Source organism: Mesoplodon mirus, assembly GCF_964341445.2.
Source record: "Mesoplodon mirus genome assembly, chromosome: 13".
Classification (NCBI taxonomy): domain Eukaryota; kingdom Metazoa; phylum Chordata; class Mammalia; order Artiodactyla; family Ziphiidae; genus Mesoplodon; species Mesoplodon mirus.
Window position 1 is genome coordinate 24,066,253 of NC_138989.1, and position 19,354 is coordinate 24,085,606.

The 19,354-nt window shown below is 49.9% G+C and overlaps 1 protein-coding gene across 3 annotated transcripts in view; it reads left to right on the forward strand.

Annotated features, from left to right (window-relative positions):
* The window catches only part of OSBP2 (oxysterol binding protein 2), a 177,857-nt gene extending 158,802 nt beyond the window's left edge, over positions 1-19,055 (forward strand). For 2 of the 3 annotated variants that reach the window (XM_082641520.1, XM_082641519.1), the window contains 9 exons: positions 3,061-3,109; positions 3,356-3,502; positions 4,352-4,597; positions 6,916-7,036; positions 7,285-7,388; positions 7,461-7,556; positions 7,642-7,826; positions 16,996-17,222; positions 17,453-19,055. In XM_082641520.1, the coding sequence (XP_082497646.1) occupies positions 3,061-3,109; positions 3,356-3,502; positions 4,352-4,597; positions 6,916-7,036; positions 7,285-7,388; positions 7,461-7,556; positions 7,642-7,826; positions 16,996-17,222; positions 17,453-17,631 (1,354 nt within the window). In that variant the 3' untranslated portion in view covers positions 17,632-19,055. The remainder of the gene's footprint in view (positions 1-3,060; positions 3,110-3,355; positions 3,503-4,351; positions 4,598-6,915; positions 7,037-7,284; positions 7,389-7,460; positions 7,557-7,641; positions 7,827-16,995; positions 17,223-17,452) is intronic. The other variant, XM_082641518.1, reaches the window with a different exon arrangement.
* The last annotated feature ends 299 nt before the right edge of the window (positions 19,056-19,354 follow it).

Consider the following 19,354-nt stretch of genomic DNA (forward strand, 5'->3'; position numbering starts at 1 on the left):
CAACAGGGCACTGGCTGCATCCAGTTCCTGCCCCAGAGCCACACAAGGTCCCAGCCACTCCACCCACTGTGTCAGCATTCCAGAGCAGACCGGAGACACAGAAAGCCTCTTTTATTTTCTATTTCAAAGCCTTTGTTTCATTTTTCATAAAAGTTTGCTCTTTCAGGATCTTTCTAAATACACATTAATAGTAAATTAGACAGTTACTAGCACTGAAAGCCATGTTGCCACGCTCCCTGGGACCCTCGGGAAGCGCCTGTGCTTGTGGACCGAGCTGGCAGGACACGTGTGGAGGGAAGCACGTGAGATGGGTGGGCGGCAGGGCTGTAGTCAGGGGAGCATGCGGGGCTTGAGCACAGATTTTAATACGATTCGGGGTTCAGTCCTCACCAGGGTTGCTCATTCTCGTCGGGTTGCCTTAGGTCCTGACCCTAGAAGGGTTGGTGGGTATGGCAGCGTTTGGGGACATAAAAGTGGCCGATGAGCCCTACAGGGGAAAGAACTGACTGCAGCCCATGCTGCCCACTGACACCCTCAGAACAAGGTGTGTCAGGACCACATGCTCCCCTGCTCGCCCTCAGGAACTGCAGACTTCCCAGCGGCCTCACTCCTACATGTATGCTGTGGCCTGCCCATCCCATGCTGCCTTCCCTGACACCCCCTGAAGCCCAGCCCGGCCGGGAGGAAGTTGGTGAAAACCTGTGGCTGCTCTTTTGCCTCTGTGGACCAGCGTGTTTCACCACTTCCCTGTCCTGGTTTCTTCCAGGGAAAAGGCATGGTTTGGATTCCTCTTACCCCTCAGGGAGTTTCTGGTCCTATCAGTGGTATATTTCCATTTCCCAATCATATTTTTAATACATATATTTATTTATTTTATTTTTTAAATTATCATCATCATTTTTGGTTGCACTGCATTGAGCGGGGACTACTCTTTTTTTTTTTTTTTTTTTTTTTGCAGTACGCGGGCCTCTCACTGTTGTGGCCTCTCCCGTTGCGGAGCACAGGCTCTGGACGCGCAGGCTCAGCGGCCATGGGTCATGGGCCCAGACGCTCCGCGGCATGTGGGATCCTCCCGGACCAGGGCACGAACCCGTGTCCCCTGCATCGGCAGGCGGACTCTCAACCACCGCACCACCAGAGAAGCCTGGGGCTACTCTTTGTTGCGGAGCACAGGCTTCTCATAGCGGTGTCTTCTCATTGCGAAGCACGGGCTCTAGGCATACGGGCTCAGTAATTGTGGCTCGCAGGCTCTAGAGCACAGGCTCAGTAGTTGTGGCACATGGGCTTGGCTGCTCCACAGCATGTGGGATCTTCCCGGACTAGGGATCGAACCCGTGTCCCATGCACTCACGGGCGGATTCTTAACCACTGTGCCACCAGGGAAGTCCCCCCAATAATATTAAAAAAAATTTTTTAATTGAAGTATAGTTGACTTACAATGTTGCATTAGTTTCTGGTGTATAGCAAAGTGATTCAGTTTTACATACATACATATATATATACACACACACACATACATACTGGGTTGGCCAAAAAGTTCGTTCAGGTTTTTCTGTAACATCTTTTTGGCCAACCCAATACATATATTCTTTTCCATTATGGTTTACTACAGGATATTGAATATAGTTCCCTGTGCTATACAGTAGGACCTTGTTGTTTATCTGTTTTATATATAGTAGTTTATATCTGCTAATCCAAAACTGCTAATTTATCCCTCTCCCCCCTTTCGTAACCATAAGTTTGTCTTCTGTGTCTGTGAGTCTATTTCATAAACAAGTTCATTTGTGTCATATTTTAGATTCCACATATAAGTGATATCATATGATACTTATCTTTTCTCTGACTTCACTTAGTATGATAATCTCTAGGTCCATCCATGTTGCTGCAAATGGCAATATTTCATTCTTTTTATGGCTGAGTAATATCCCATTGTATATATGTACCACATCTCCTTTATCCATTCCTCTGTCAGTGGACACCTAGGTTGCTTCCATGTCTTGGCTATTGTAAATAGTGCTTCTATGAACGCTGCATTTCCCAATAATATTTAAAAATCGCTATATTGCTCTCAAAATTAGCACAGCTTAGCTGTTCTGAAATTCCATTATCGCCTGGTAGTGTCACCCTTTGGGCTGTGAGGCCAGGGGGTCCTGCTCAGGTTCCCTCTGGCTCCCTGTCCACTCCCCTATACCTGGAGCCCCCGGGCCTGGGCTTGCCTCCTGCATGCCCCGCCCTGGCCTCCTTCCATCCTCAGCAACAGCCCAGGCCCCTCTGTTCCCACCCAACCAGCAAGCAGGTGACCCTGTGCTCAGTACTCTTCATCGGCTCCCCTGGCTCCTGGCACAGCCCCCAGTGCTCACTCAGCCCCCCAACTCGTGCTGCAGCTGCACTGGGCAGTGGGCAGATCCTCTGCCGGGTGCCCCCTTGTCTGCAGTGCCTTCCCCCTCTCCCCAGGGACCTGGGTGGGTTCTTCCCATCCAAGGCCCTAACTGCCTAGTGCCCGTCCCCTGACCGGGCTGGCCCAGGTCACCCCTCCTGGGAGCTCCCTCAGAGCCTGGGCCCCTCAGCCAGAGTGTCCCCTGCTGCTCTGGCCACCATCTCACCACATGTATTCCTGGGCACAGAGATCCATCCAACCCACTTCCTTCCCTTCCTGAACCCAAGTCAAATGCGAGAATCAGACCAGCACAGTGAGGACACAATGGGGTCTGCCCATGCCAGAGGGGACCCACGGGGCTCCAGGGGGCTCTCCCAGAGGTGCCCACCCCTTGGCTTCTCTGGGGCCTGGTCAACCAGTCCCCAGGAGGAGCCTGTGTGCAGGGACCCCTGGTGAGAATTTGGCTGGGCGGCTGCTGCCACAGGGCACCAGTGGGTGGGAGCCCCTCCAAACTGCTGCCCCGGGTCCCTCAGCCCCACCTGAGTCCTGAACTGGAGACGCTCCCATTGGAGATGCAGGCTGCCCCTTGGACCTCACTGAGGGGACTGGATAGAAGGGGGCCGGGTCCCCAGGAGGCCTCAGGATTTGTAAATAACTTGCCTTCCCTTTTGTGTTTCCTGCAGAAAAGCTGAAGGTGGGACTACAGGCTCCGTGGAATGGACCTCAGACAATGTAAGTGAGGTGGGACCCCGAAGCGGCGGGTGAAGTGGGGAGGCTAGCACTTTGAACTCGGGCCCTCCAGGGGCGGGCCCTGTGCCTGGTGCCTTCATCTGAGCTCAGGCACAGCCTTCCCCTCCCGCCAGCAACGTCCCAGTGCGGGCCTGGTCCTCAGACCGCCCTGGGCCAGAAGTGAGGGCGAGGCCTGGGGGCCGAGGCGACCTGGCCTCTGCTGACAGGCGCACTCTGCTTCTCTGGTAGGTGCTAGACAGCACCTCACTTGTGCCCCAGGGCCCCCCCAAAGTCAAGAGGCGTGTCCGCATCCCCGACAAGCCCAACTACAGCCTTAATCTTTGGAGCATCATGAAGAACTGCATCGGCCGGGAGCTCTCCAAGATCCCCATGCCGGTAGGGGCCGGGCAGGGCGGCCAGGGGGACCCTGGGGGCTGTTTTCTTGTGCGTGGATGGGAAGTAATGGCCTTTGGAAGTATACGCAGCCCTGGGTGTCATTTTCTTAATGACACTTGAGGAGCATGTAACGTGTTATTGAATCGTGTTCCATCCGCACTGCTGAAATTCCCCCAGGGCAGAGGTTTCACGCTTGGAGGTAAGGAGCCAGGAAGGGGCTCTGCATTGATCAGACAGGGGGCCCTCAAAGTGCCTCCCACCCTGGCAGATGGGGAGTGGCAACATTGGGCTGTGTATGGGGCCGGGTGGACCCTCCTCCTCCATGCTGGGCTGCCCCTGGTCCCCACCCCAGCGAGGTCACCAGCAGGCAAAGGGCAGGGCTGGCGCCCTCGTGCTGCCAGACCACAGTGGCATCTCCATGGAGCGGGAGCTGGGGCTGCTCCAGGCCAGACTTGGTTTCACTGTGTGACCCAGGACAGAAGACTTGCATAATAGCTCAGAATACAAGGTAGACCCACTTCATCCATTCATTCACCTATTCATTCATTCACTCACTCATTCACTGATTCCTATGATTCACTGCCGTGGCATTTACATGCTAGGAGGGGAGACTGACAGTAATTGTAACAGAATTCTGCCAGATGCAGCAGGTCAGAACGTGGTGAGGGCTGTGGAGAAAACTGAGGCAGGTTAGACAGGTCCTCAGATGAGCCTCTCTGTGAAGGTGGTCTGAGCAGTGATGTCCCTGAACATCTGAGAAAAGCAAGGCTGCTGTGCCGACAACCCTAGGTCTGTGCTGGGAGCGGTGGACGGTCTGTGCAGACCCCTGACCTGACACCCGCCCCGCAGGTCAACTTTAACGAGCCCCTGTCCATGCTCCAGCGGCTGACGGAGGACCTGGAGTACCACCACCTGCTGGACAAGGCCGTGCACTGCACCAGCTCCGTGGAGCAGATGTGCCTGGTGGCGGCCTTCTCCGTGTCCTCCTACTCCACCACCGTGCACCGCATCGCCAAGCCCTTCAACCCCATGCTGGGCGAGACCTTCGAGCTGGACCGTCTCGATGACATGGGCCTGCGCTCCCTCTGCGAGCAGGTGAGGCCCGCGCATGCTTCAGCCAGGCCTGGGGGTCAGAGCCAGACAAAGCGGGACGCGGCCTCTGACCGAAGGGGCCATCAAGCCAAGGTCCGGTCAGGCAGCTGGGCTTCATGCGGCGGGGATAGGTCAGGGGCGCCCCACGGAGCAGGCCTCCTGGGGACAGTGTGGGCCGCGTGGGAGGAGAGCTGGGTGAGGACAGTCGGGTCTGGTGGGGGAGGGGAGGACACCTCTCTCAGCCAGAAGGCATGGAGAAGTGGGGGACGGGTGTTTGCTGGACGCCATCAGGGATTCAGGTGGGCTAGAGCGTGGGGTCACCACTGAGCTGAAAGGGAGCAGCCCGTGCCCCACGGGGCCGCAGTCAGTGATGGTGGAGGCCGTGAGTGTGAGGGGCCAGGGCTCAGCTCGCCTCCATCCTCTCCATCGCTTCTACAGGCCTTCCCCGCAGGTACTGGTCTCCCCAAGGCGCGGAACCAAAACCGGGCCCCTCGGGCACCTCAGCTCAGCTCTGGTATCCTTGTCTGAAGGGGGCCGATTCTGTTGGTGCTTCACTGGGTGCCGGGAGGACCCAGGCAGGAGCTACATGAAGGCGCCCAGGATAGATTCGGGTCGGGCTGCTGCTGGGTATCTACCATGCACCAGCCGCTGCTGTGGGCCCAGGGGTTGAGCTCAGAAAGCAGACAGTTCGCAATCCGGTGGCTGGTTTTAAAGGCATGCTCTGCCTGCTGTGCGGGCCTGTAGGAGGTTGTGCACAGGCACCTTTAAAAAGCAGAGCTAGGGATTTGCCTTGGATGTGGGTAGGCAGGCTGGGGAAGGCGGCAAGGATGACCCAGGGTTCCTGGCCTGAACTACTACTGAGTACATTTCTTTGTTGAACATTGCTGATCAGGTAACACCCTCAGGAGTTGAGGGTGCAGCCAGCTGGGAAGTGGCCTGTTCTCGTGGGCCGGGGGGTGGGGAGCAGGTACTGTGGATGTGGATGGTTCTGACTCTTTTAGGAAGGCCCGGGAGCGGTTTGGCAACACAGAGTGAGGGAGAGAGAAGGAGCCGAGGTCAGAGAGGAGGCAGGCGGCTCTTCTCTGTGTGGGGAAAGTCACGGAAGGGCAGAGGAGGCAGTTTTATGAGGAGCTGGCCCCCTCACCGGCTGCTGTGGGGAGAGTGCAGCGCAGGGATAAGGGTGGAGCAGGGAGGCTGGGGAGGCTGGAGGCGGCGTGGGGGAAGGGCAGATTCTGGATGCTGTTTTGAAGAAAGAACAGCCAGGATTTTCTAAGGATTTAGATGGGGAGCATGAGAAAGCGGGGCCAGCCATGACTCCAGAGCATTTGGTGTGAGCAGCTGGACCGAGAAGGTGGTGCTGACACTGAGCTCCAGGGCCAGGTCGCTGGGGTCACGTCCCTGAATTTGCTGGTGGGTGGGCTTCAGTGGGGGCCCTGGCCACAGGCATCGGGCAGGCTCAGGGACGGCTCACTCATCACCCAGTTGCTGGCAGGTTTGGCCGGTGCCTCTGAGACGTAGGAAGGATGAGGGTGCCTCCTATGGGGACTGTCGGGAGCTCTGGGCCGTCTGCACGGAGGGGTGCAGGGAGGCTGGAGCCCACAGCTACAGTTCTGGGGCGAGGCTGCGAGACGGGAGGCTGGGAGAGGCTTTGCCCACCCGGTGACCAAAGGAGCCACAGAAATGAGGAGGGGCAGATGAGGAAAAGTTGATGGCAGTGTCCTGGTGGTGAGACCGTGGTCAGGGTGCCCAGTGCTGGAGAGGATGGGGCAGAGGCACCGGGTGGGCAGAGCAGGCTGCACCGCCATCCGGGCTGGGATGGGACACCAGCTGGACTCCAGCTCTGGAGCCGGGCTGGCCGGGAGGCTTCCCATCCTGGGCCTCCTCAGTGCAATACAGCACAGCAGACGCAGCCTCTGCAGGTGATGGGCAGGTTAACTAGAAAGTAGGCCCGAAGCCCCTGGTAGAGCCTAACGCCCTCACTTTATTCACGCTCAGCACAGCCTGTCACAATGTCATCACCCTCATTCCACAGCCCAAGTCAGGTGTGAAAACGCCCCGGCCACTGGCTCAGGCCCACAGTAGTTGGGGTGCCCCGGCCCTGCCCCCCTCCAGTGCCACCCAGGCTTCTCCCCCGGGCATGCCCTTGCTTTCCCACTGGAGAGCACTGTCCTTTCTGGAGGGCCTAGGCCCTACTGTGTGTCCTGGTTCCCAGGGCCACAGAGCCGTTCATACTGGGCACAGGGCAGGCTGTCCCCAGGCCGGTTGGGGGCAGGCCCGGGCCACGTCCAGCAGACGCTCACGGCCTGTGGGTCTGGTCTCAGGTGAGCCACCACCCTCCATCGGCCGCACACTATGTGTTCTCCAAACACGGCTGGAGCCTCTGGCAGGAGATCACCATCTCCAGCAAGTTCCGGGGGAAATACCTCTCCATCATGCCGCTAGGTGAGCGGGGGCAGGACACTCTGGATGAGGGGGAGGGTTTGCCAACCCAGAAGCCAGCTTGGTGCCTCCAGGGGTGACGTTAGTCCCCCCGTAGACTTCCTGGATGCCCCCCTGACCTGTACCCTATCCCCAGTCTGCACAAATACTGCTTCTGGTTCTCAGGACCCTGGGACCTTGGGAGGGTGGGTCAGGCTGGCTGGGACCCAGCATGGCAGGCCATGACCTCTGACCCTGTATCTGGCCTCCAGGTGCCATCCACTTAGAATTCCAGGCCAGCGGGAATCACTACGTGTGGAGGAAAAGCACCTCGACTGTGCATAACATCATCGTGGGCAAGCTCTGGATCGACCAGGTCAGGGGATGCTCTCGGGGAGGGGCCGTGTGGCCCAGGGATCGGCCGCTGACCACTCCCCTCCCTTACCAGACAGGGGACGTCGAGATTGTGAACCACAAGACAAAGGACCGGTGCCAGCTAAAGTTTTTACCCTACAGCTATTTCTCCAAAGAGGTGGCCCGGAAGGTAAGCAAGGCCACCTCTCGGAGCCTGTCACAGGGGAACCCCGGAGAGGGGCGTGTGCCTACGCTGGCCCTGCCAATGTCCCCAGGTGACAGGAGTGGTGAGTGACAGCCAGGGCAAGGCCCACTACGTGCTGTCAGGCTCGTGGGATGAACAGATGGAGTGCGCCAAGATCGTGCAAAGCAGCCCCAGCAGCCCCAGCTTGGACGGGAAGCAGAAAACGGTGTACCAGACGCTACCGGCCAAGCTGATGTGGAAGAAGTACCCGCTGCCGTGAGTGGGGCTGCGGGGCGAAGAGCAGGCAGGAAGCGGGGAGGGGACAAGCCAGACAGGAAGCGAGCGGTGGGCGCGGGAGGGTTCAAGCCACGCATGAGGGGAGCCAGACACCCAACTGTAAATAAGCGTGACACCATCAGGTGGCAGCACGTCCTATGCACAGACTTTAAACAGGCTGATTGATAGGACAAGTCCCCATAGTCCAAGGAATGAAAACCAAACATGAAAATAAGTGCAGGAAACTATAAAAAGTGGCACAGCTGATTGCAAAGAGAATGAAACAGAAGTTCTACAAAGGCAACATAAAGTAACTGAAATTGAGAACTCCATGGGAAGGTTTAATAGAGAGAACCCATTGACTGGGTTCAAAATCTTCAGATAAACATACAAAACCTGGAAAAGCCAAGCACCTAGAGAGAGAAGGCTGGCCACCTGGTGACCCAGGGTGAGTCCCTGGAGCAGCCCCACAGGCATCCCCGGAGCCTGGGAGGGTGCAGCATCAGGACGTGTAGGGCACGTTGAGCAGGGTCCAGCAGGCTTCTGGTCAGAGTCCAGAAGCAAGAGACCATCTCAGGAGTCTTACCCGAGGAGAAAACAGCAGAGATTTTCCACATCTACATCTATGCAGTGAAACTGTTGAAACTAGATCAGAGAAAATATTAAGCAGCCAGACTTTTAAAAAGATGTACTTTGGGCCTCCCTGGTGGCGCAGTGGTTGAGAGTCCGCCTGCCGATGCAGGGGATGCGGGTTCGTGCCCCGGTCTGGGAGGATCCCATATGCCGCGGAGCGGCTGGGCCCGTGAGCCATGGCCGCTGGGCCTGCGCATCCGGAGCCTGTGCTCCGCAATGGGAGAGGCCACAACAGTGAGAGGCCCGCGTACAGCAAAAAAAAAAAATAATAAAAAAAATAAAATAAAATAAAAAGATGTACTTTATGAGGAACGGCAGACTGACCGCCTTCTCCTCATCAGCAATAACGGGAGCTTGAAGACAGTCAGGTGAAATCTTTCTTACACGTGCAGAAAGACTCACTGACAGGTGAGAATTAATTACACACCCAGCGAGAACATCTTTACAGAGTAAAGTTGAAACAGACATTTTCAAGCCACTCATCTTGCCACCAACAGACCAGCACTAAGGATAGAGCTCCCAGATAGAAGAACCAAGATGTGTGAAATGAGGAACAAAACCTATGTGAACAGTGAATAAATAAGAATAATGATGTCTTGTGGGGTTTAAAATCTAAACATTAAGTGCAACTGCACAATCAGGTAAGTCAGAAAACTGGAAACTTTCAAAGGCCCTTGTGCTACCCAAGAGGAGGGTCAAGATGCACACTAATTTCTGACTATGTGAACTATGCATATTGTAATGCCTAGAGTAGCTACTAAATTAATATGTTTAATTGGAATCCCAGAAGGAAAGGAAACAAAGAAAAACAGAAAGGAGAGAGAAATAGTTAAAGAAATGATGGAAATAAATTTCCCCAAATAAACAGATGAAATACCTTGGGTTGAAAGGGCCCGTTGGAATTCCAGAGACAAGAAACAAAAACTTCTGCCTAGACCACAATATACTGAAAATTAAGGACACCAAGGAGAAAATTCTAATAGCTTCCAGAGAGAAAAGATTTCAGCAGAGAATGAAGAATCAGATGGACATCAGATTTTTGGAATAATATTTTCAAAGTAATGAAGAAAATGAAATTAGAAGGTAAAAGTTTCTGTCCAGGGCTTCCCTGGTAGCACAGTGGTTAAGAATCCTCCTGCCAAAGCAGAAGACACGGGTTCTAACCCTGGTCCAGGAAGATCCCACATGCCACGGAGCAACTAAGCCCGTGCACCACAACTACTGAGCCCATGCTCTAGAGCCCGCGAGTCACAACTACTGAGCACACGTGCCACAACTACTGAGCCCATGCTCTAGAGCCCGCGAGTCACAACTACTGAGCACACGTGCCACAACTACTGAAGCCCGTGCGCCTACAGCCTGTGCTCTGCAACAGGAGAAGCCACCGCAATGAGACGCCCGCGCACTGCAACGAAGAGTAGCCCCTGCTCGCCCCAACTAGAGAAAGCCCGCGTGCAGCAACGAAGGCCCCAACGCAGCCAAAAATAAATAAATAAATAAATAAAAATAAAAAGTTTCTGTCCAGCTGAGCTATCATTCAAATATGAGGCTGTGATAAAAAAACAAAACGTTCTCAGGTGAACAGCCTCAGAAGGTTTGCCACACAAAAACCCACAATGAAAACAGTAGTCTAAAAGGGGGAGGGAAAAATCCAGAAGGTGCTACAGTAGTTATATGAAATAAAAGGTTGTGTGTGGGAGGGATTTTTAAAATAATTACTAAGACCAAAGAAAAACAGAAAATGTTCCCACAATAGTCCAGAATTAAAAGTGTAGATGATGTTAACACAATGGAGTCTAGGGAGACAGAGGACACCAAGGGATGTGAAGGTAGAGACCAACAGAAGATTTTTAAATCAGTAAAAAATATTAAAAGGACAAATAAAAACAGCAAGTTAACACAGTAGAAATAAGTCCAGGCATAATAATATAAATAGATGAAACTCACTAGTTAAAAAAGCAAAATATTGGGTTGGCCCAAAAGTTCGGGTTTTCCCTACCATTTATGGAAAAACCTGAATGATCTTTTTGGCCAACCCAATACTAACTGACTGGATTTTTAAAAATCCAGATGCATGCACCTTCTAAGAAAGACCCAAAGCGTAATGATGGGCAAAGGCTGAAAGTAAAAGATAGACATATCATGAAAATACTAACCAAAAAGCTATAACAGCTATATTAATATAAGATAAAAACAGACTTTCAGACAAAAGCATTATTAGGGATGGAAGAGTTGCTACATGATAAAACGTTGAGTTCTTCGAGAAGATATGAACAGTATGCATGACACAGACATTATGCATGTAGTGAAAGAGCCTCAAAAATACACAAAGCACGTATTGAGAGTAAAGGGAGAAATGGATAAATCCATCACCTCACTGGAAGACAGATTTCAACACACACTTCTCACTTGTTGAGAGTCAAATGGGGAAAAGCAACCCAGCAAGATGGAGAGCAAAAAAACACAGGATATACATATACTTATGGTTGCAACAGAGAACGTGCTTTTTCTCAAGTATACGTGGAATTTATGCAAAAATCAATCGTGTACTAAACCCTAAAGAAAGCCTCAACAGATGTACAGAGGGTAGCACACAGACCACAGCCTATGATAAGACAAATTAGAAGTTATGAACAAGATGTCAAAAAGTCCCCACATATTTGGAAAAAAATTTAAGTTGCTAAATAATTCATGGACAAAATAATAAGTTAGAATGGAAATTTTAAAATGCCTAGAACTGAATGAGAAGAAAAAGATATCAAAACTGGCTGGGTATACCAAAGGCAAAACTTCAAAGGAAATGTATTGCCTTAAATAGGTATATAAGCTTATTAAAGCTTTTTCATTCTAAGAAATTAGAGAAAGTGCAACATACAAACTGAAAGAAAGAAGAAAATATACCTTAAAAGTAAAAGCAGAGGGACTTCCCTAGTGGTGCAGTGGTTAAGAATCCACCTGCCAATGCAGGGGACACGGGTTCAAGCCCTGGTCCAGGAAGATCCCACATGCCGCAGAGCAACTAAGCCCATGCGCCACAACTACTGAGCCTGCGCTCTAGAGCCCGCGAGCCACAACTACTGGGCCCACGTGCCACAACTACTGAAGCCCGTGCGCCTAGAGGCCATGCTCCGCAACAAGAGAAGCCACTACAATGAGAAGCCCATGCACTGTAACGAAGAGTAGCCCCCGCTCGCCACATCTAGAGAAAGCCCGTGCACAGCAACGAAGACCCAATGCAGCCAAAAATAAATAAAATAAATTTTATTTAAAAAAAAAAGAAGTTTAAAAAGTCAGAAGTTGATCTTTGAGGGAAAAAAGCGAACAGAAAACTACTGGCAAGACTGATCAAGACAGAATATAGAAATAAATATTATTAATGTTTTCATTATGTTTATTATCATATTTAAAGTATAAAGAAATTATTAAAATTCTGATTGCGAGGACAGTTTTTTAGAAAAATATAACTTACAAGAACTGAGTCTAGAAGGAAAAAAAAAAAAGCATGACTAGTCCTATAATTAAAGATACTGAAGCAGTAGTTTAAAAATTTCCACAGGGAAAACACAAAGCCCAGGTAGTTTTACAGGTGAATTCTACCAAGTTTTCAAGAAACATATATCCCAATTTTATAGAAAATCTTCCAGACAATAGAAAAAGAAATACTTTCCTTTCTTATACTGTGAGGCCAGTATAAGATACCTGATACCAAACCACGCTAAAAGAGTAGTAGGAAAATAAAAGTTCTACCCTCTTTCACTCATGGATAAGCACAATTCCAAAACAAGACATGAGAAAATCCAGCAGTATATAAAAAAGATAACATTCTTCAGTCATGTTGAGTTTATCCTGGGTATGCAAGGATGAGTCTGTACTAGAAAATCCATAAATTTGTTACATTAACAGATCTGAACAAAAGGCATCTTAGGTGCCTCAATATAAGATTAATATGCAAAAGTCAGTTGCATTTCTATACACTAAAACAACTAGAAAATAAAGTTTAAGAGAAGACACCAATTATCATATCAGAGAATATCAAAGACCTTGTAATAAATCTTATAATATATGCAAGACCTCTATAGAGAAAATTATAAAACTTTGCTGAGATATCAAGGAAGAGCTAAATGAATGGAGAAAGATACCACGTTCGTGGGTAGAAAGACTAAGTACTATTAATATGTCATGATTGGGTTCCCCTGGTGGCTCAGTGGTTGAGAGTCCGCCTGCCGATGCAGGGGACACAGGTTCGTACCCCGGTCCGGGAGGATCCCACGTGCCACGGAGCAGCTGGGCCTGTGAGCCATGGCCGCTGGGCCTGCACGTCCAGAGCCTGTGCTCCGCAACAGGAGAGGCTACAACAATGAGAGGCCCGCGTACCGCAAAAAAAAAAAAAAAGTCATGATCTAAAGAGTCAGTAAATCAAACAAAATCCCAATAGTGATTTTCATGGAACTTGATATTATGATTTCTTAATTTATATTGAAGAATAAAGGGCCAGGATATTTCTAAACAAAAGAGGACTTGCCCTATTAGATACTTACTTTGAAGCTATAGTGAAATAGAATAGTAAGCCTGGAAACTATGCCCTGGATGTGTATATATCTTTGGTATACAACAAAGGTCCCGTATCATATCACATGGAAAGATGGCACCATCCACTAGAAGGATCTGGGGAAAATGGTTAGAAAAAGATTAAGTGAATCTTTCCCTTACATTATTATAACAAAAAACAACTCCAAATAAAGGTCTTACAGTAAGTATTAAGTTTGACTTACTGTTAAACAGTAAGCTAAACTCTTAAGTAGAGGGACTTCCCTGGTGGCGCAATGGTTAAGAATCCGCTTGCCAACGCAGGGGACGGGTTCAATCCTTGGTCCAGGAAGATCCCACATGCTGCAGAGCAACTAAGCCCGTGCGCCACAACTACTGAGCCTGCGCTCTAGAGCCCACGAGCCACAACTACTGAGCCCATGTGCCACAACTACTAAAGCCTGTGCGCCTAGAGCCCGTGCTCCACAACAAGAGAAGCCACCACAATGAGAAGCCCGTGCACCGCAACGAAGAGTTGCCCCCACCTGCCGCTACTAGAGAAAGCCCACAGCAGCAACAAAGACCCAATGCAGGGCTTCCCTGGTGGCGCAGTGGTTGAGAGTCCGCCTGCCGATGCAGGGGACACGGGTTCGTGCCCCGATCCCGGAAGATCCCACATGCCGCGGAGCGGCTGGGCCCGCGAGCCATGGCCGCGGAGCCTGTGTGTCCGGAGCCTGTGCTCCGCAACGGGAGAGGCCACAGCAGTGAGAGGCCCGCGTACAGCAAAAAAAAAAAAAAAAAAAAAAAAGACCCAATGCAGCCAATAAATAAATAAATAAATAAATAAATAAATGTTCCTTTAAAAAATAAATAAAAAATAAATTCTAGTCTTTCTGTATCCACATACTATTAAAAAAAACCCAAAAAACCTCTAAGTAGAAAATATAGATGAGTATCATCTAGAACTTAAGGAAATATATCTTAAATAAGACAAAAACACTGATGTATTCAGTTATATTAAAATGCTTCTGTTCATTAAAAGAAATTTTGCTGGGGCTTCCCTCGTGGCTCAGTGGTTAAGAATCCACCTGCCAATGCAGGGGACATGGCTTCAATTCCTGGTTCGGGAAGATCCCACATGCTGCAGAGCAACTAAGCCCGTGCGCCACAACTACTGAGCCCACGTGCCATAACTACTGAAGCCTGGGCGCCTAGAGCCTGTGCTGTGCAACAAGAGAAGCCACCGCAATGAGAAGAATGAGAAGCCCACACACTGCAACGAAGAGTAGCCCCTGCTCGCTGCAACTAGATAAAGCCTGTGCACAGCAACGAAGACCCAACGCAGCCAAAAATAGATAAATAAATAGGAACAAAAAGAATACATACAGACTTTCTAATGAATAAATAAAGCAAAAACAATCCAATGGGAAAGTGCAAGTCATGAACAAGAATTTCACACAAGAAGAAACATATGGCCAATCACCATATGAAAATGGTAACATTGGTAATCAGGGAAATGCAAATCAGAACCACAATAAGATGCAGTTTTACCTTCATTTGATTTGAAAAAATGAACAGTCTGGTAATATCAAGTGTTGAAGAAGATATGAATCCACAGTATCCCTTATACATCACTGGTGGGAATGTGAGCTGGTATGACCATGCTGGAAAGCAGTGTGGCCTTACCTCCTAAAGAAGAACATCACAGACTCTGCAGCCCAGTAATCCCACTTCTAGGTGTATACTTAAGAGAAATTCCTATGAATATACATCAGGAAACATTAATAAGATTACTCAAAGCAAAACTTGAAAACAACTCAAACTTATTGGATGAAATAACTAGTATATTCACACAAGGCAATATTTACAGTAGTTGAAACAAATGAACCACAGCAACATACAATACAGATAAATCTTAGTAATATAATATTAAGTTTAAAAAAAGCAAGTCCCAGAAGGTTACATACATATTCTTTTTATACAGTTAAAAACAAGTATCTAAAATTTATGTATATGAATACACACAGAGACATACACACACACTTAAGACTACTTAAAGATGCAATAAAATTATATTAAAAGGAAAGCAAAAGACTGATGAACCCAGGAGTCCTGCCAGTGGCTACCTGAGAGGAGTATGGATTGGTGAGTTTTCCCTATGGTTAGATGTAGATTTTGTCAGGATTCTACCTTTGGTTTAGGTGGCAAGGTCGCATTAATACAAGCAGGCCAGGGCTTCCCTTGTGGCGCAGTGGTTAAGAATCCACCTGCCAATGCAGGGGACATGGGTTCGAGCCCTGGTCCAAGAAGATCCCACATGCCGCGGAGCAACTAAGCCCATGCGCCACAACTACTGAGCCTGCACTCTAGAGCCTGCGAGCCACAACTACTGAAGCCTGTGTGCCACAACTACTGAAGCCCACGCGCCTAGAGCCAGTGCTCCGCAACAAGAGAAGCCACCGCAATGAGAAGCCCGTGCACGGCAACAAAGAGTAGCCCCCGCTCCCCGCAACTAAAGAAAGCCTGTGCGTAGCAACAAACACCCAATGCAGCCAAAAATAATTAATTAATTGATTGATTGATTGATTGAAAAAAAATACAAGCAGGCCATGTAAGGACCAATGTACCAAGTATTATGACTAATTCAAAACTTTCACAGTATCAAAGCAGTATAAAAAGAAAAAAATGAAATAAAATCCAACATATTAGTAATTACATTGTTCCCATAAGCTTTCAGACAAATTTTTAAAAATCACACTTTATGTGATTTACAAAAAATACATCTAAATAAAATAAAGACTGGAATAAAAGGATGGAAAAAGATATGTATACATAGAAATACTAACCAAACAAAAGCTGCCTTCAGCTATAGTAATATCACAAAACAGACATTAAAACAAAAGACCAAAGAGGGACAAAATGATAAAGGTTCAATTTGCCAGGAAGATTTTAAATTTGAATATACCCTGTACCTAGTAACAGCCCCAAAATATATACAGCAAAAGTTGATAGAAATATAAGGAGAAATGGACTAGTTTACAACCAAAGTGGGAGATTTTAACATACTTCTTTTAGTAATGGATAGCAGAAGAAAAAGTCTGGAGGACAAGTTTGAACAATAGAACCTTCAGGACAGCTGTAGAACATTGCACTTAACAACTATGGAAAACACAGTCTCTTTGATTACATGTGGAACGTTTGCAAAAACTGACCATATACTGGGCCATAAAACAAATTTCAAAGAGATGAAATTATACGAAGTATACTGTCTGACTCCAAAGCGAGTGTGCTAGAAATAAAGATGACTAGAAAAATTACCATATATTTATAAACTTAAGAAATGTACTTCCAGCTAATCCATAGGACAAAGAAAGTATAATGAAAATTAGAAAGTATAACTGCATGATAATGAAAATAATACATAACAAAAATGGTAGAATGCAGCTAAAGCAGTAGTTGGAGTGAAATGTGTAGCCTTGAAATGCACATATTAGAAAAGAAGAGACATGGGAAAATATTGAGCTAAGCATCCATCCCAGGAAGATAGAAAAGGAGCAGCAAAAGAAACCCCAACAAAGTAGAAGGAAGACTATACAAGCAAAATCAGTAAAGCAGAAAAACCTAAAATAGGATCAACAAAGTTTCATCTTCCACCAACGAAGAAAACGGACAAACCTCTGACATGACTGGGTAGAGAGAAGGTGCATAGCACCAACATTACAGATGTGAAAGAGGACACTGCTGTCACACACATTAAAGGAAGAATAATGAGGACATTATGAAACACTTCAGGATGATATATATGAAAAATTGGACAAGGTGGGCAAGTTCCCAGAGAAGTATACTGTGGCAAAACAGATGCAGGTTGGTGAAGCCTGCAAGGTGCAGGGAGGAAAGGGCGAGGTGGACGCAAGGCCAGGTTTGGGGGGTTCAGGGGGTGGACATGCAGGAGGGGAAGCGGAGGGGGGGCCGAGTGTGTCCCGGCAGCTCACCCCACGGGGCCCCGCAGGGACAACGCGGAGAACATGTACTACTTCTCGGAGCTGGCCCTGACCCTCAATGAGCACGAGGAGGGCGTGGCGCCCACCGACAGCCGCTTGCGGCCCGACCAGCGGCTGATGGAGAAGGGCCACTGGGATGAGGCCAACACGGAGAAGCAGCGGCTGGAGGAGAAGCAGCGTGTGAATCGGCGCCGGAGGCTGGAGGCCTGCTCGCGGGGCTGCGGTGCGGAGGAAGGTGAGGCCAGTGGGGAGGGGGGCCCCCGGGAGTGAGGCCAGCGGGAGAGGGCATGGGGGTCTCCCAGGAACTGGGAGGAGATGAGGGGACTGAAAGAAGCTGAGGGGGAGAGAGGGGATTCCCTGGGGGCAGGGAGGGGTGCTGGAGAAGGGGGGCACCCCAGGAGCGAGGAGGAGGGCCAGCAGGAGAGGGGACAGGGAGTGGTTTCCTGGGGCGCTGGGAGGAGGCAGGCTGCCCGCCCGCCTGCCCACTGTGCCGCCCAGCAGAGAAGGAGGCCGAAGTGTACGTGCCGCTGTGGTTTGAGAAGAGGCTGGACCCGGTGACTGGGGAGACGGCCTGCGTGTACAAGGGTGGCTACTGGGAGGCCAAGGAGAAGCAGGACTGGCACATGTGCCCCAACATCTTCTGAGCACCACCCGCCTCCTGCAAATACAGGCAGCTGCACAGCCTGGTCCACCTTCTATTCAATGCACTCAGTTTAGTACTCAACTGCCCTCCCCACCTTTTCCTTCTTATGTTTTTTAATAACGCTTTTTTTGGGCTCCCACCTTGGAAGGAGGAAATGCTGACCCAGGTTCTTTCCAGCCCCCAGGTGCCCCGGGTCTCCTATGACCCTTCATCATGGACTTGAGCCCCATCAGGACCCCCAGCTCCAGTTTCCACACCTCAGGCAGGCTGGCCCGGGCCCTGGGCTGCTCCAGTCACCAGCCCCCCAGGGAGGAACTGGCCCCCTCCCAGGGAGCCGCTTTTGACTTTTTTAGAAAAAAAAATGATCTCCATTTCTTTCCGGCCAAGATATTTAGTAAATATTTTTAGTACAGCACTTGGTGGACAACTTTCTAAGTGTGCTTTCTTGCCACAGAAGTGTCCTGGCAAGAGCCCCTTCTTTTTAAGACATTAGGAAGCCAGATGGACCCCTTTGAGTTGGGAGCATTTTGTAGCTCAAACAGCAAGGCCGTCTGTATGTGAGCTGCCCGCCGCCCAGGAGCCCAGGACCCCCCAGAGAAGGGAACCAAGGGCCGCTGGGCCCAGGAGAGCACAAGTCAGTTGTCTCTGGAGCCAGAGCCCCACGCATTGTGGGGAAGGGGGCACTGAGGGACCGCCATGTGGATTTGAGGGCAACAGCCCCTGCCTAGCCCTGGCCATGCTGGGGCTGCTCCGCAGCCCCGCAGAGGCCGGGCCTGCTGGCGCTCCTGCCACAGAACCCGGCCCCAAATAAGCAATAAGAACCAACCCTCGGCTCAGCCTGGGTTGGTATCCTGGGCACCAGAGAACTCAGAGTCCCGTCTCTGGGGTGCCCCATCTCAGCACCCCTGAACTCTTTATTTGCCTGATATATATATATATATATATATATATATATATATATATATATATGATATATAAATATATATAAAATAGCTATTTTGCTTAATTTTTTATGGTATGTAGAAGTGAAAAAATGATGACGACAGGGTGCTCCTGTCTGAGTTTGGCCCTCCTGTCAGCTGTGTCCTGCCCTCTCCTCAGATTCCCTTCCAGTGGCTTCTGCCAACTGTTGGGGGGGGGTGCTGGGCCACTGTGGCCACTGTCCGATCCCCTCAGAACTCCTACTCAACCTTTCACACTTCAATTTGATCCTGAAAGTTCATCACAGGGTTTTACTTTCTACTCCAGGACTGGTTTTGTTTTTATAAAAAAAACAAAAGTGAAAACACCAACGTGTGAAATGCCTTAGGGTGCCCACTGGAGGGCTGGTGGGCAAATGAGGCCTGCAACAGAGCTGTTCAATGTTCCTTTTCTCAGACTGTGAGTGAGCACCTTCTGACCAGTAATAAAAAATCTTGGAGTTTTCCACGGCCCCATCCCTGAGTCTGTGCAGGGCTGACCCGGGAGAGCAGGCAACAGCCCACAGGTGGCATGGGGGAGGAGTGTGGGGCGCTATTCTGCTCAGCGCCAGAAGCAGGCAGTGGGAGGTTGGTCTGGATGGGGAGGGGCAGGGATGGAAGACCTGGTGGGACAGGGTCTGGGCCAGGAAGGCTGCAGAGGGCTGAGGTGGCACCTACTGGAGGGTAACAGTTTGGCCTGAGGCCAGGCCAAGGCCCTCACCACTCTCCACAGAGAACACTGGCCCCGGTGAGGTCTAGGGTTGC